We start from the raw sequence: 13,390 nt of genomic DNA, 5'->3' as shown, positions 1-13,390 counted from the left end.
CCAAGCTCAGTTGAACTCTGTTAAGACAAAGGGTTTAGTCCTGGCACATGAGAACTAAATTGTTCCAAGCAGGAATTTCAAAAAACATGGCCTCTTTTGGTGAGGAGAACAGCATCCTAGCTCAGTTCAACTCTTGCAGGTTCTTCTGTGCAGAGAAAAGACAGACAAAGGGTTTAGTCCTGGCACATGAGAACTGAATTTCAAAAAAGATAGTCACCTGTGTCTTCAGCCTTAGAAGATCTTTTGGTCCAAGGGTGAGAAGAAAGGATTCAGATAAAGGACAATACAAACTTGTAGAATATTGCATCCTAGCAGGTTCTTCTGCACAGAGGTTAAGACAAAGGGTTTAGTCATTGCAGAAATTTCAAAAAAGGTTTCATGTGGCAAGACTACAAACTTGTAGAAAATTGGGCACAGCATCCTGCTGTCCTAGCTCAGTTGAACTCTTGCAGGTTCTTCTGCACAGAGGTTAAGAGAAAAGACAGACAAAGGGTTTAGTCATTGCGCCAAGCAGGAATTTCAAAAAAGATAGTCTTTTGGTCCAAGGGTGAGAAGAAAGGATTCAGATAAAGGGCAGTCTAGCACAAGTTAGGCATACAAATATTGCTCAGTCCAACTCTAGGAGGTTAAGAGACAAACAAAGGGTTTAGTCATTGCAGGAATTTCAAAAAAGACAGCCTCTTTTGGTCCAAGGGTGAGAAGAAAGGATTCAGACAAAAGGCAGCCATGTGGCATGCAGCAAGAGAACAATACAAACTTGTAGAAAATTGGGCACAGCATCCTAGCTCAGTTGAACTCTAGCAAGTTCTTCTGTGCAGAGGTTAAGAGACAGACAAAGGGTTTAGTAATTGCACCAAGCAGGAATTTCAAAAAACATAGTAACTAAGGCTGAAGCCTTAAAAGTTGTTTGTGCAGGTTCTTTTGGTCCAAGGGTGAGGATTCAGAGAAACGGGTATAGCACAAGTTAGGCATGCAACAATACGGACAAAGGAGAATGCAAGCAGACAAACTTGTAGAATATTGCGTCCTAGCTCGGTCGAACTCTAGCAGGTTCTTCTGTGCAGAGGTTAAGAGACAGACAAAGGGTTTAGTCATTGCACATGAGAACTAAATTGCGCCAAGCAGGAATTTCAAAAAAGATAGTCACTTGTGGTTCTTTTGGTCCAAGGGTGAAAGGATTCAGACAAAGGGAAGCCATGAGGTTTGGTTCAGGATTGAAGGACTCTGAAAGACAGGCAAATGTTTGTAGCACGTCAGGCACATGGTATCAAGAGAATGCAGGAAAAAAAGACAAACCTGGATAAAATCCTGCAACACTTGTGGCATAGCCCCGTGCCCTCGCCCTTTTCCTCAGACGCTCATTTTGCAAAGACCAAAGTTTGCTAAGACAGTTCTTTGCATAGATCTGTCTGAGCAACAATGCCGTCTATGCGCAACCCGACTGCCGCTTCCCAGCTGTCGCTCCGCAAACTCCCAGCTTATGTACTGGCAACTGCACCTGAACTCGCCCCAGACTGATTGCTCAACAGCTGACTGCACTTGTTCCAGATTGCACACCGGCCAATCGCAGCCCTCAGAAACCAAACACACTGCTCAACTTGACAACGAGCCAATCGCTAATCACAGCAGGTGTGACTTACCTTCCTATCCTCTAGTTCACAGCTTGTTCTGCTACTCTCATCTTACATCTTTTGAACAAAGATGTAACATCTGTTACTTCTCTTGAATGCAACTTGAATACTATATACTAATATTTCAGTTTAGTACAGCAGATAAACATTTTTCTTTCTCACTCACTGTGATCTGAGATAAAAACATTAGTGTGCGATTGTTGGACCACTTTGTTCCCTTCACTGTGTAGATGATTCTGAAGCCATATGTTACCATTTCAGAGTTACACAGATTAAAAAAACAAAACCTCATGCAATGTTTTATGAGCCAACGCCACCACATGCAACATAGCTTCTTCAGTTGTACTATGTGCAATGAAGTTGAATTTCATCTAAGCGACTTTTTTCAACATACTGTTCAAGTATTAAGTATATACTGTATGACCTCCGCCGAGGCAAATTTAATGTACGTCGCTGTCTTTTTCATAACGTGCTATACGATGACTTGTATGGTGATAAACAAGTACTCTTTTCTAGAGTCTATGAGTAGGAGGACTCGCCGGCATCCTGTCGCTGTATATGATGGTGTTGAGACGATGAGCTGCAGTGAGCGCGGTGCGTTCTCTGAACTTGTCCCGGATGGTTCTTCTGTCCTGTAGAGACGCGTTGTAGATGTTAAATAAATCCACAAGTAAAATGAATAAAGACTTTGATAAGAACATTACACTTTTGATGGTGCAGTATGCATCATTTTTCCCCTGCCGGTGAGGCGAGTTGTGTCAGCTGTACCTGGGGTCCGCGTTGGCCGTGGCCTCGTCGATGACCGGGATGCGGTTCTTCTTGAGGGCTGCTGTGGACAGACGCGCCGGCTGCTGGAGCTCTTCCTCGTGGAGTCTGTAAACAACACTGGGTCCTGGAAAACAGGGGAGAGGGAGGACTTTAATGTAGTTGAGTCTCCAGCTATTTTAACCTTTGTAATTGGTGAATTGTTTTGGACTCAGGTTAAGAGCCCTTATTCTGAAATAGGCCACAGTGTGGCGGAGAGGAGAAACAGACGTGCCGTGAGAGCCAAATCCCATCTGATCTTTACTGAACGCTACTTAATTACTAAAATGTATTTCCTATTTATTTCGGCCACATTAATGTTATCTTGCGCCTTTGAACTCGCAAACTCTGTTTGTAATTTGTTATAAAATTAAAACAATCGTCAATGATGCATTTTCCAATCCAGAGGAGAGATCTCTCTCTTTCGGCCTGTCGTCAAAGAGACCCGGCTCTTAGCAACAGTGGCATAGAGAACAAACCGGTCCAAAGTGTGGTTCTGCTTCAGTTTAGTCGATGCACACAATGATTGTTGCCAAAAGAGCGACAAGTTTTTTGCTTGTAAGGGCGGAAAAACAAGATATCTGTCAAAAACATCGAGCCAAAGCGTATCAGATACAGGTGGAGAAATGCACCATTTCCAACAGACTTTTTCCTTCATCCCTAGTAATATATATATATTATATAAGTAGTTATTTAAAGAACAAACTCATATATATATATATATTTTTTTAATGAAAATGAATTACACATTTGTAGCACATTCTTTCAGATTTTGAATAGTTGTAAATCTTAACAGCGACCTCAACTTTCGGGCAAAATTATATATATTTTCATGAAGTGTAAATTGTGAAATGGAGGTTCTCAGGTGTTTTGTTACTGAAATACAATCAGTAGTTTGTGGCTATAAAACCCATCTATCTTAGTTTGAAACAGTATCTGCACTAACAGTTCTGCATCAGGAATATAAATCTTTTAGCAGAACATTTTGTCTTCATCCTCAATGCGTCATCATCCATCAGGTCAGCACACAGTAGAAACAGTCTCTTACTTTGTGTCTGAGGGTCCAGGTTCATTACTGAAGAGTAGAGGACAACCTTTGGACTGGTCACTCTTCATAGACAGACAGCTGGGTACTGGAGACTCTGCTCTCGGTCTGTACTGGACTCTGCAAACACCAAGATGTTTTTATTCACATCACATGAATCCTTAATAAAGTCTCTGATGACAAAGACATTTCAGTAGCTCTAAATACACAAACTACTGCTACTGTCAATAAGTAAGGGATAATGTACAGCGAGCCGGTCATCGCCCTGAAGGGGATTCTTTCACAACAATGACCCGCTAGCTGTGCATTATCCCTCTTATTACACGGCTACTTAATTAAGAAATTAATATTTTGACACTAAAACGTAAAAATGTAATGTAAAAAACACACAATCAACAAAATCATGGCATTGGCATGGCATTCTCTTTGTGTCAAGAAACATTTGTTCAGCTTTAGTAGAAAATTTCAAATAGAAACACAAAATCAACAGAAAACAGTATTGGTAGAGGAAAGTGAAAATGAGTCCTATAAATGAGTTAGTAGCAGCTCTCTTACTTTGACTCTGAGGGTCCAGGTTCATTACTGAAGTGTAGAGGATGACCTATAGACTGATCACTCTTCATAGACAGACAGCCAGAGACTCTGCTCCGTCCTCCTCTTCCTCCACACAGTCAATCATCTTCTGATCTGAAGTCAGTCTAAGAGGTAAAACATTCAACACTGACTGTGAACATGTAAAGGACACAGGCAAGACTGAGAGAACAGGAAGAAACACACAACCTCTCTCTCTATCACACACACACAAAGTATACAGTACAATAAAACCACCCGGCACTCCACCTGGTCACTTTTCTTTCAATCTCTGCTTCTTTTCTTGGGTTACAGCAGTTTTAATGAGCATTATTCAACCTGTCGCGACTTTGTGTTCACAGATTAATCAAACTGTTGAGTTCTGTCCACAGGGAGAAAACTGACTTAGAGACTTTGACAGTGAAATAATGAAATGTAGGATTAACACTCACCCTGCTTCAGTCTTCAGCTGTCACCTCTCTGTCACCGCCGTTGATTCAAAATGGAAGTTTCCCTCTCTTTTCTCATGAGCCTGGATCACTGGATCTGTGTGTTTCCTCCCCTCTCCATTTACAGGATATGAGCTGAGTTCATCTGTGACTGTGGGTGTGTTTACAGCCATGACGTGTTCATAGGAATCTCTCTTAGCTGGAACATGCTGAATTAACCCTCCGAGACCCACAAATAGGCCAGTTTTAGTCTTTTCTAGGAGGGTACAGGGGGTCTTTAAGGGGAGATAGCAGGTCAACAGTAGATATCCCGTAGAAGTGGTGTACATCATCTGAAAGCTGGGAACCTGTAAAGTAATTTGAGATGCAAATCAGCACTGTGTGTTTGTTTAAGACTAAACAACATAACAAAAAAATAAATGAATAATATACAGTGCAGGAAGAGGCAAAAAATCCACTGGGCTTATCTGAAGCCTTCACCTAGAGACAAGATTAATATAAAGAAAAAATATGACTACATAATAGTGATAACAAACAATTAGGACAAGATATATGTAATAACAATACAGTAAATATATCAACAAAGATAAGTGTGTGTGTGTTGCGTGGAAGTGTATGTGAGTAAATATCTATAAGGACTTCTGGGCAATCGTAACCAAACAACATTTTGAGTGAGAAAAAATAAAAAAACATAACAGATACATGGACAACATGGGGAAAAGCAATTACAAGACAGCAATTAAATGACCATTTAAGCGACTTTTGAAACATTTAACAGATGAACAGTTTATTGATAGATGTGAAAAGCTATTCCATATTTTACAAAAAGGCTTTTTTAACTCCGTAAGGCAACAGCTTGGTGCACCTTTTCCCACACCTTATATTGTCCTCTTTTGGCTTATATGTAGTAACTTGTTTTGATTCCGCTGGTTTTATTTTTTTGTCATTATTTGGTTATGTTCTTTTATTGTTGTTTTTATTTTGTCTGTATTTCATTGTATCTGTGCAAGCACTTTGAAACTATGTTTAGAAAGGGGCTATACAAATAAAGATTATTATTATTATATAATCAAATGTGATTTTAACAGTACAGCTGGTGTGTTTCTTTATCCCAAACTCTAAATGCCCATTTATTTTTCTTTAACAACAGAAAAGAGATTAACATATAACTTCTACCATCTCTAGCAGTTTTAAACACAGCAGGAACAGTTCTGGTTAACAAACACAGCATAAAATAGTGAATTTGAGCCAAAATGGCGATGCTACTTAACATAGCATAACACAGTGAATTTGAGCCAAAATGGCAACGCTACTTAACACAGAATAACATATGCGTTCCAAATCGTATACTTTTTCTTTTTCCTTCAGTTCGTACTGCAGCTGCCCTTATAAATTAGTAGTTGCATGCAGTATGCATACAATTCATCATAACATTGCACAAACTTTGCCCCTCTTGCTCATATATTCACTGCTCAGAGGAATGCAACCTGCTGTGCGCTCCAATACTCATACTACCATACTATTTAGTATGCCTTTAACGATTTGGTATATCCCAAAACATAGCATGTCAAATGCAGTATTTTTTACTGGCTATTCTGACCCACAATCCTCTGCACAAAAAAAGACTTATTTAACAGAACATGAATATTATGAAGATGTCTGTGAAACCATCACAATGACTTTTTATCAGCAAAGAAAGCAAACAATGCAAAGCAATAAGAAACGAGCTGTGCATTAAATAAATGGAAGCACGCATTGTAAACACACTTGAGAGTAAACATGGGCGGACACACTTTTAACAACTTATAAGTACACTTTGAAACACAAATAAATAATGACATTATTTAACTCCATATTGACATACAGAAGACACAAAACCTGCCCACACACACACACACCCACACACACATACAGCAGATTCAAAACATGACTGCAACATGAAAGCAAGAGGGTCAAAGTTCAAGGTGCAATGTTTTGACAAAGTAGTATGTCCCAATTGTGTGCATACTGCATGCAACAGTAGTATGTATTGCGTAAGGGCAGTATGTACCAAAAGTGAAAAAGTGTGCAATTTGGAATGCAGCCATAATGAATTTGAGCCAAAATGGTGACGCTATTTAACATAGCATAACATAGTGAATTTGAGCCAAAATGGCGACCGCCACCTACTGGACTACTGGAGTGTGGCGCAGGAGATTGTGCAGAAACTAAATAAAAAATAAATACAATTATTATTAAAAAAAATAAAAATAAATAGTAATAAGACTAATAATAATAAGAATAATATTAATAATAATAATGAGGAAAACTCACCATCTGGACTGGAGTGTGGAACAGGAGATTGTGCAGAAACAAAACAATAACAAACTAACTGAATGAATAAATAAATAAATATAAATAAATTAAATTATATTAAAATAAAATAAAATAAAATAGATAAATAGATAGATAAAATAATAATACATATATATATATATATAGTTATATATTATTATTATATATATTATTAATTTCCATGTTTAAAAATCTACAGGGAGCCACTGGAGAGGAGCAAAAGAGCCGCATGTTGCTGACCCCTGCTCTAAACATAAACAACTGTGGTCACAATGTTGAGATATGTGAAATGAGCTAATTCAATTATAATATGACATTATTTCAAATGGAACAGATACACTTAATTAAGAGCTAAATTCGTGGAAAAAGTTGTGTAATCACCATGAAATGAAGTCAGGCAGAGTAAGTTTCACAGTCCCAGCTCTCTCCAGTCCTGCTTTAGCTGCACAAGACAGGCAGACAGACAGATAGACAGGCAGGTGTGCAGAGAGACAGACAGACAGTCAACCAAAACCCCGTCTATCTTTAAATCTGACAGCTGTTGTTGCCTGTTGGGCTGCAGTTTGCCATGTTATGATCTGATCATATATTTGTATGCTAGATGCAGTACCTGTGAGGGTTTCTGAACAATATTTCTCATTGTTTTGTGTTGTTAATTGATTTACAATAATAAACATAAACATACATTTGCATAAAGCAAGTATATTTGTCCACTCCCATGTTGATAAAAGTATTAAATACTTGACAAATCTCCCTTCAAAGGTACATTTTGAACAGATAAAAAAAATGTGATTAATTTGCAATTAAATATTTAAATCGATTGACAGGCCTAGTAATTTATAATTGTCATATTCTGACTTTATTGTACACCTAAAGTAGAAACTTGACATTAAAATATGCAACAGATGTGAATCCAGTCTTATGAAAGTTACATTTTATTTTCATATTAAGAATAAAATAGCTGGTGTAAATTCTTAAACATTATACACAACACATACTTAAAAAGATAAAACAGAAATAAAAATCCCATTGTTGGAGTTAGGCATCAGTGAATCTCCAGCAAACGCATTCATCTCCTTCTGGCAATCCTCTTGGATCTCCTCAGAACGGTGTTGTGATGCCTCCTCTCCAGCATCACCTGCAGTTATAGCAGTTTAGTTTGACTCTGAATTTGACACCTCTGGCTTCTTTGACCGACTTCATCGGCTTTTTCTACTGCAGCTCCTCTTCAGAGGTCGATTTAACAGCCTTAGTTCTTCCCTTTCCTCGACGTTTCACTTCTGTTTTAACGGCTTGTAGTTCCTCCGAGCATAGGATGCGATAAAAAATGTCACAGTATAGTATACCGTAAAAAAAATTCTGCCTGAGGCAAGATTTAGAGAGACTGCTGTATAACAGACTCCATTAGGTGATAAACTTTTTGTCTTTTCTGTGTAAATATACTAAACGAGTGTGTAGGTTGATCTGAAAGACATCACTAAAGTAAGATCTGTAGGTGTTTATGCAGCATTTAACATAATAAAATGTAAAAATTGGCAGTTATAACATGTCAGATAGTCATGACGCATTTGAAACTGGTAAAAAATAAAGTGTAATCTGCAGTCAAATTTCAAGACGTCAACGTACAAAACAGATTTTTTGCAGAAATGTATGTTGCTGTGAAATTTGTTACATTTGGTAATCAGTATTTTTTTTTATACAAACACAAGGCAACTTTGGATAGATATCATTCTTTAGATTAACGTGTACAAACTGCTGCACTCTTGAAATAATAAGGCACTTAGAGTTTTATAAGGACTATGTGGCCATGTAAGAGCAATTTCTCTGAGGCAATTTTGTTAACATACGATAAATATTAAGCATAGAAAATAAATAGTGCTCTATTTAGATTTTGTTTACAGCAGTGATTTCCACGCTACTTAAAGTAAAGTAAAGTGCGTATATTTGGCTCAGCCGGTTTCAAGGCCGCGGTGAGGCCGCAGCCTCGTCAGATCCCGTCTCCTCACCAGCCGGAGTGGATGAGGCCTTTTACCTTCAGGCCTTGTGTGCTACCTCAGAGGCTGGAGGGGGGGCCCAGGCAATTTGTGAAGTCTTCTGGCGAAGCAGCGAGTCCCTGAGGCTCACAGAGCGGTCTCAAAGATAACCAAGCTACCGTCTGCTGTTTCTGCATGTCCGTTTGATATGAGATGGCTTCTGCTGTCGTACGCCTTTAAAGAGACATCGTTTTGCAAAGTCAGATTCACTTAAACATGAAAGCTTTTAACATTTTAAAGTGTGTATGTAGAAAGTGTTTGAGGGGTTAAAGCTCACCTGTTTAGCTGCCTCTAGTAGAGCCGCTGCCTCCTGTTTGCCAGTCTGCTGCACCATCTTATAAAAGATGCCCTCTTGGTCTTGAAGCAGGGTGTAAGGCGCATCATAGGCATGAATTTGCCCTGCATCTAGCACCTGGAGGCAAAATAAGATTTGTGGTTATTGCTGAAAAGTGTTTCCACATTATAATAATTCAACTGTACATTTTAGTTAGATTTTTAAAAGAAAATGTGCCATGTTGTTTCAGGTCAGGCTGTGATTGGCCGGTTGCACAGGATCACTGAAAGCAGCCAATGACAACATCAGAGCAACAATCCTTCAACAGGTAAAGTCATTTTGACACCTGGCTTTTTATGTTTATGGTCGTTTTTCATTTGAAAGAGCAACTTTAACATGCCGATGGTTTTATTTACCATATTCTACTATGACATTTTTTATGGAATACTATACTATGACAATTTATGCCATGCTATACTAAAGCATACTATAGGCCTACTTTGACCTTTTATTGCCATAAAATATTACACTATGACTTTTTTAAGACTTTATGGCTATATTATGACATGTTTTGTGACATACTATACTATGACATTTTATGGCATATTATGACTTTATGGCAAACTATATATACTATAATGTTTTATATGAGATACTATACTATGACTTTTTTAAGACATACTATACTATAGCATACTATAGACCTACTATGACTTTTTTATAACTTCATGACATACTATAATATTACTTTTTATAGCATACTATACTTTGACTATTTGTGTGACATACTATACTTTAACTTTTCATATGGCATACAATACTATGACATTTTTATGACATACTATGACTTCTATGATGATAAACAAGTACTCTATGAGTAGGAGGACTCACCAGTATCCGGTCGCTGTCTATGATGGTGTTGAGACGATGAGCTATAGTGAGCACGGTGCATTCTCTGAACTTGTCCCGGATGGTTTTCTGGATCAGCTCATCTGTCCTGAAGAGACACGGTATAGAAACGGTTAAAGAAATGCATTTATCTACCTGAACCGCGAGTAAAAAGAAGACTGTAAGAACAATACACTTTTGATGGTGTGATCTTTTGAGTTTGTAACTGCTGCAGTCGTGGCATGCATTTTTTTGCGTTCTGCGACGACTGCCAGTGGGGCGAGTTGTGTCACCTGACCTGGGGTCCGCGTTGGCCGTGGCCTCGTCGATGACCAGGATGCGGTTCTTCCTCAGGACGGCTCTGGCCAGACACACCAGCTGCCTCTGGCCCACGCTGAAGTTGGAGCCCGACTCGGCCAGAACCGTCTCCAACTTCCCGGGCAGCTCCTCCACCGCGAACTTCAGCTGCACCTGTAGGGAAACACAGAGGGAGTGATTGCCTGACGCAGGCGACAGTGAGAGCTAGAAGCTCAACTGTTGGAGTGTGCTGATTGGATGCTGACCTCCTCCAGAGCCTTCCACAGGTCCTCATCAGCGTGCTGGCTGAAAGGGTCCAAGTTCTTCCTCATGGAGCCTGTAAACAGCACTGGGTCCTGGAAAACAGGGGAGGGGGAGGACTTTAATGTAGTTGAGTCTCCAGCTATTTTAACCTTTGTCATTGGTAAAGTGTTTCTGTTTTGGGCTCAGGTTAAGAGCTCTTATTCTGAAATAGGCATCCTCTGCATGTGTGTGTTTTAACAGCCAATAAGAGGAGGTCAGCTGATGTTTACCTGAGGAATGATGGACATCTTCTGGCGCGGGTCGTGGAGGCCGATCTCAGAGGTCAGAACCCCGTCGATGTAGATCTTCCCCTGAGGTTCAGCCAGGCGGAACAGAGCTGAGACCAGAGAGCTTTTCCCAGCACCGGTTCACCCCACAATACCAACCTGAAGCACGGGAGAGAAGAATCTGGTTTAATGTATTAGTTTAGGTTGAACGTGATGAATTCAGTCCTCTGAAGACTAAAGACGGCTGACCTTCTCTTTGGGTTGGAACATTGCTTTCAGGTTCTGCAGCGCCGTCGCCGCCGTAGGAGAAGCTGACCCGGTCCAAGGTCGCCGGGCCTTTGCTGGGCCAATCGGGAGGAGGATGCTTCTGGGTTTCCCAGTGTGCTTCGCTCTCCAGTTCAGTGTACTCCACCGCTCTCTCCACTGACATCATCTGAAGACAAGAAGGAGACAGGTTACTAATGTGACCAAAGCCGTGAGATGTCGACAGTTTGACAACATCTGTTTTATTTAATAAGATACAGTTTGTTCGTCTCAGAGTTTTGCTTTACATACAGTGCCTTTAGAAAGTATTCAGACCCCTTCACTTTTTTTCACATTTTGATATGTTGCAGCCTTATGCTAAAATCCATAAAATTATTTGTGTCCCTCATCAATCTACACTCAAAATACACCATGATGACAAAGTGGAAACAGAATTTTAGAAATGTATTAAAAAGGAAAAACTGAAATATCACATTTACACAAGTATTCAGACTCTTTGCTATGACACTTGAAATTTAGCTCAGGTGCCTCCCATTTCCCTCGATCATCTTTGAGATGTTTCTCCACCTTGACTGGAGTCCACCCGTAGTAAATTCAATTGATTGGACGTGATTTGGAAAGGCACACTCCTGTGTGTAAGGTGTCACAGCTGACAGCGCATATCAGAGCAAAAACCAAACCGTGAGGTCAAAGGAACCGCCTACAGAGCTCAGAGACAGGATTGTGTCGAGGCACAGATCTGCAGAAGGCTTCAAAAAACTCTGGCTGAGCTCCAGAGATTCTGTGTGGAGATGGGAGCAACTTCCAGTAGGACAACCGTCACCCAACTTCACCGATCTGGGCTTTATGGCAGAGTGGCCAGACTGACATTAAAGCCCCCTTGGAGTTTGCAAAAAAGCACCTAAAGGACACTCAGACTGTGAGAAACAAGATTCTCTGGTCTGATGAAACCAAGATTGAACTGTTTGGCCTCAATTCTAAGCGTTATGTCTGGAGAAAACCAGGCACCGCTCATCACCTGCCCAATATTGCTAGGTGAAGCACGGTGGTGGCAGCATCATGCTTTGGGGGTGTTTTTCAGCGGCAGGGACTGGTGAGGGAAAGCTGTACGGCGCAAAGTACATAGATATTCTTGATGAAAACCTGGTCCAGAGCGCTCGGGACCTCAGACTGGGCCGAAGGTTCGCCTTCCAACAGGACAATGACCCTGAGCGCACGGCCGAGACAACGCAGGAGTTGCTTAGGGACAACTCTGTGAATGTCCTTGAGTGACCCAGCCAGAGCCCCGACTTGAACCCAATCAAACATCTCTGGAGAGACCTGAAGATGAGTCTCCACCAACGATTCCCATCCAACCTGACAGAGTGATATTTCACTTTTTCTTTTTTAATAAATTTGCAAAAATTTATAAAATTCTGTTTCCACTTTGTTATTAGGGTGTATTGCATGTAGATTGATAAGGACAAAAAGTAATTTTATCAATTTCAGCATAAGGCTGCAACATAACAAAATGTGGGTCTGAATACTTTCTGAAAGCACTGTATCTAGGTCAAGGGACCCCTTTGAAAATGGCAATGCCCGTTTTTCCTCACCAAAATTGTAATATGGAGCGTTATTTACAATTCTTCCCAAAATCTCACATGACATGGACACCAATGGATTCCTTAGGTTTTCTAGTTTCATAAAATACCGGTATCACTCTAGCTTTAAAACTGAGCAGCTACAACCTCTGAAAGACACAATAGCCATCAGATTGTTAAGAGGTTAATAGTTTATATAATAAAAGTTTGATACTTGGTGTCTGTGTATCGATTCAATATTGCCACGCAAAATATCGCAATACTATATACAATACTATACTATATTTTTCCCCCACCCCTACGAGTTGTGTCAGCAGTACCTGGGGTCCGCGTTGGCCGTGCTTCATAAATCCTTCAGCTACAAATACAAGTTGTAAATAAAGTCAAAGACAAAAGGAATATCTTACCAGGTTCTCCACCTCTGCACTCTGCCTGAACCCGCCACTGGAACAAACGGAGCCAGCATCCATCTCTAACAGAAAAAGGAAAAACACATTTCAGGACACTATTCTCTCTTTTATCACAACAATTAATGTCTCGCATTTGAACGTGTCTGACTCTGGTGATATCAGAAAAGATACTGTGGTGGACAGCCAGTGTTTAAAGGGATAGTTTGGGTGTTTTGAAGTGGGCTTGTATGAGATACACAGTCAGTGTATTACCAACAGTAGATGACGGTCAGCACACCCCC

At 40.1% G+C, this 13,390-nt stretch overlaps 1 protein-coding gene and 1 long non-coding RNA gene across 3 annotated transcripts; both read right to left on the bottom strand.

Moving 5' to 3' along the window:
• Positions 1-691: 691 nt before the first annotated feature.
• LOC119483588 lies at positions 692-1,319 on the bottom strand. 2 transcript variants are annotated; one of them, XR_005205743.1, is made up of 3 exons: positions 1,297-1,319; positions 983-1,056; positions 692-756 (listed from the first exon to the last, which is right to left on the bottom strand). It is a non-coding gene; the product is annotated as an uncharacterized LOC119483588 (long non-coding RNA). The 2 variants fall into 2 exon arrangements; XR_005205742.1 differs by having other exon boundaries at positions 983-1,053.
• A 6,946-nt stretch (positions 1,320-8,265) lies between these two features.
• Positions 8,266-13,171, bottom strand: LOC119483561 (multidrug resistance-associated protein 4-like). The gene is made up of 8 exons (XM_037761792.1): positions 13,107-13,171; positions 11,219-11,288; positions 10,859-10,965; positions 10,592-10,681; positions 10,327-10,499; positions 10,032-10,137; positions 9,144-9,278; positions 8,266-9,040 (listed from the first exon to the last, which is right to left on the bottom strand). Exons 1-8 carry the CDS (start codon positions 13,167-13,169, stop codon positions 8,954-8,956), a joined length of 831 nt encoding a protein of 276 aa, XP_037617720.1. The 5' UTR covers positions 13,170-13,171; the 3' UTR covers positions 8,266-8,953.
• Positions 13,172-13,390: the final 219 nt, after the last annotated feature.

The sequence above is a fragment of the Sebastes umbrosus genome, chromosome 24, assembly GCF_015220745.1.
Source record: "Sebastes umbrosus isolate fSebUmb1 chromosome 24, fSebUmb1.pri, whole genome shotgun sequence".
Classification (NCBI taxonomy): domain Eukaryota; kingdom Metazoa; phylum Chordata; class Actinopteri; order Perciformes; family Sebastidae; genus Sebastes; species Sebastes umbrosus.
This window is presented reverse-complemented; position numbering and strand designations above follow the sequence as displayed.

Bases quoted from the DNA above. Each gene is read 5' to 3' on its own strand.
- LOC119483561 (XM_037761792.1), bottom strand. From the start codon at position 13,169: ATGGATGCTGGCTCCGTTTGTTCCAGTGGCGGGTTCAGGCAGAGTGCA. The intron at 11,289-13,106 runs GTAAGATATTCC...TCTTGTCTTCAG, and splicing joins GTGCAGAGGTGGAGAACCTG to ATGATGTCAGTGGAGAGAGC. The intron at 10,682-10,858 runs GTAAACATCAGC...CCTGTTTTCCAG, and splicing joins AGATGTCCATCATTCCTCAG to GACCCAGTGCTGTTTACAGG.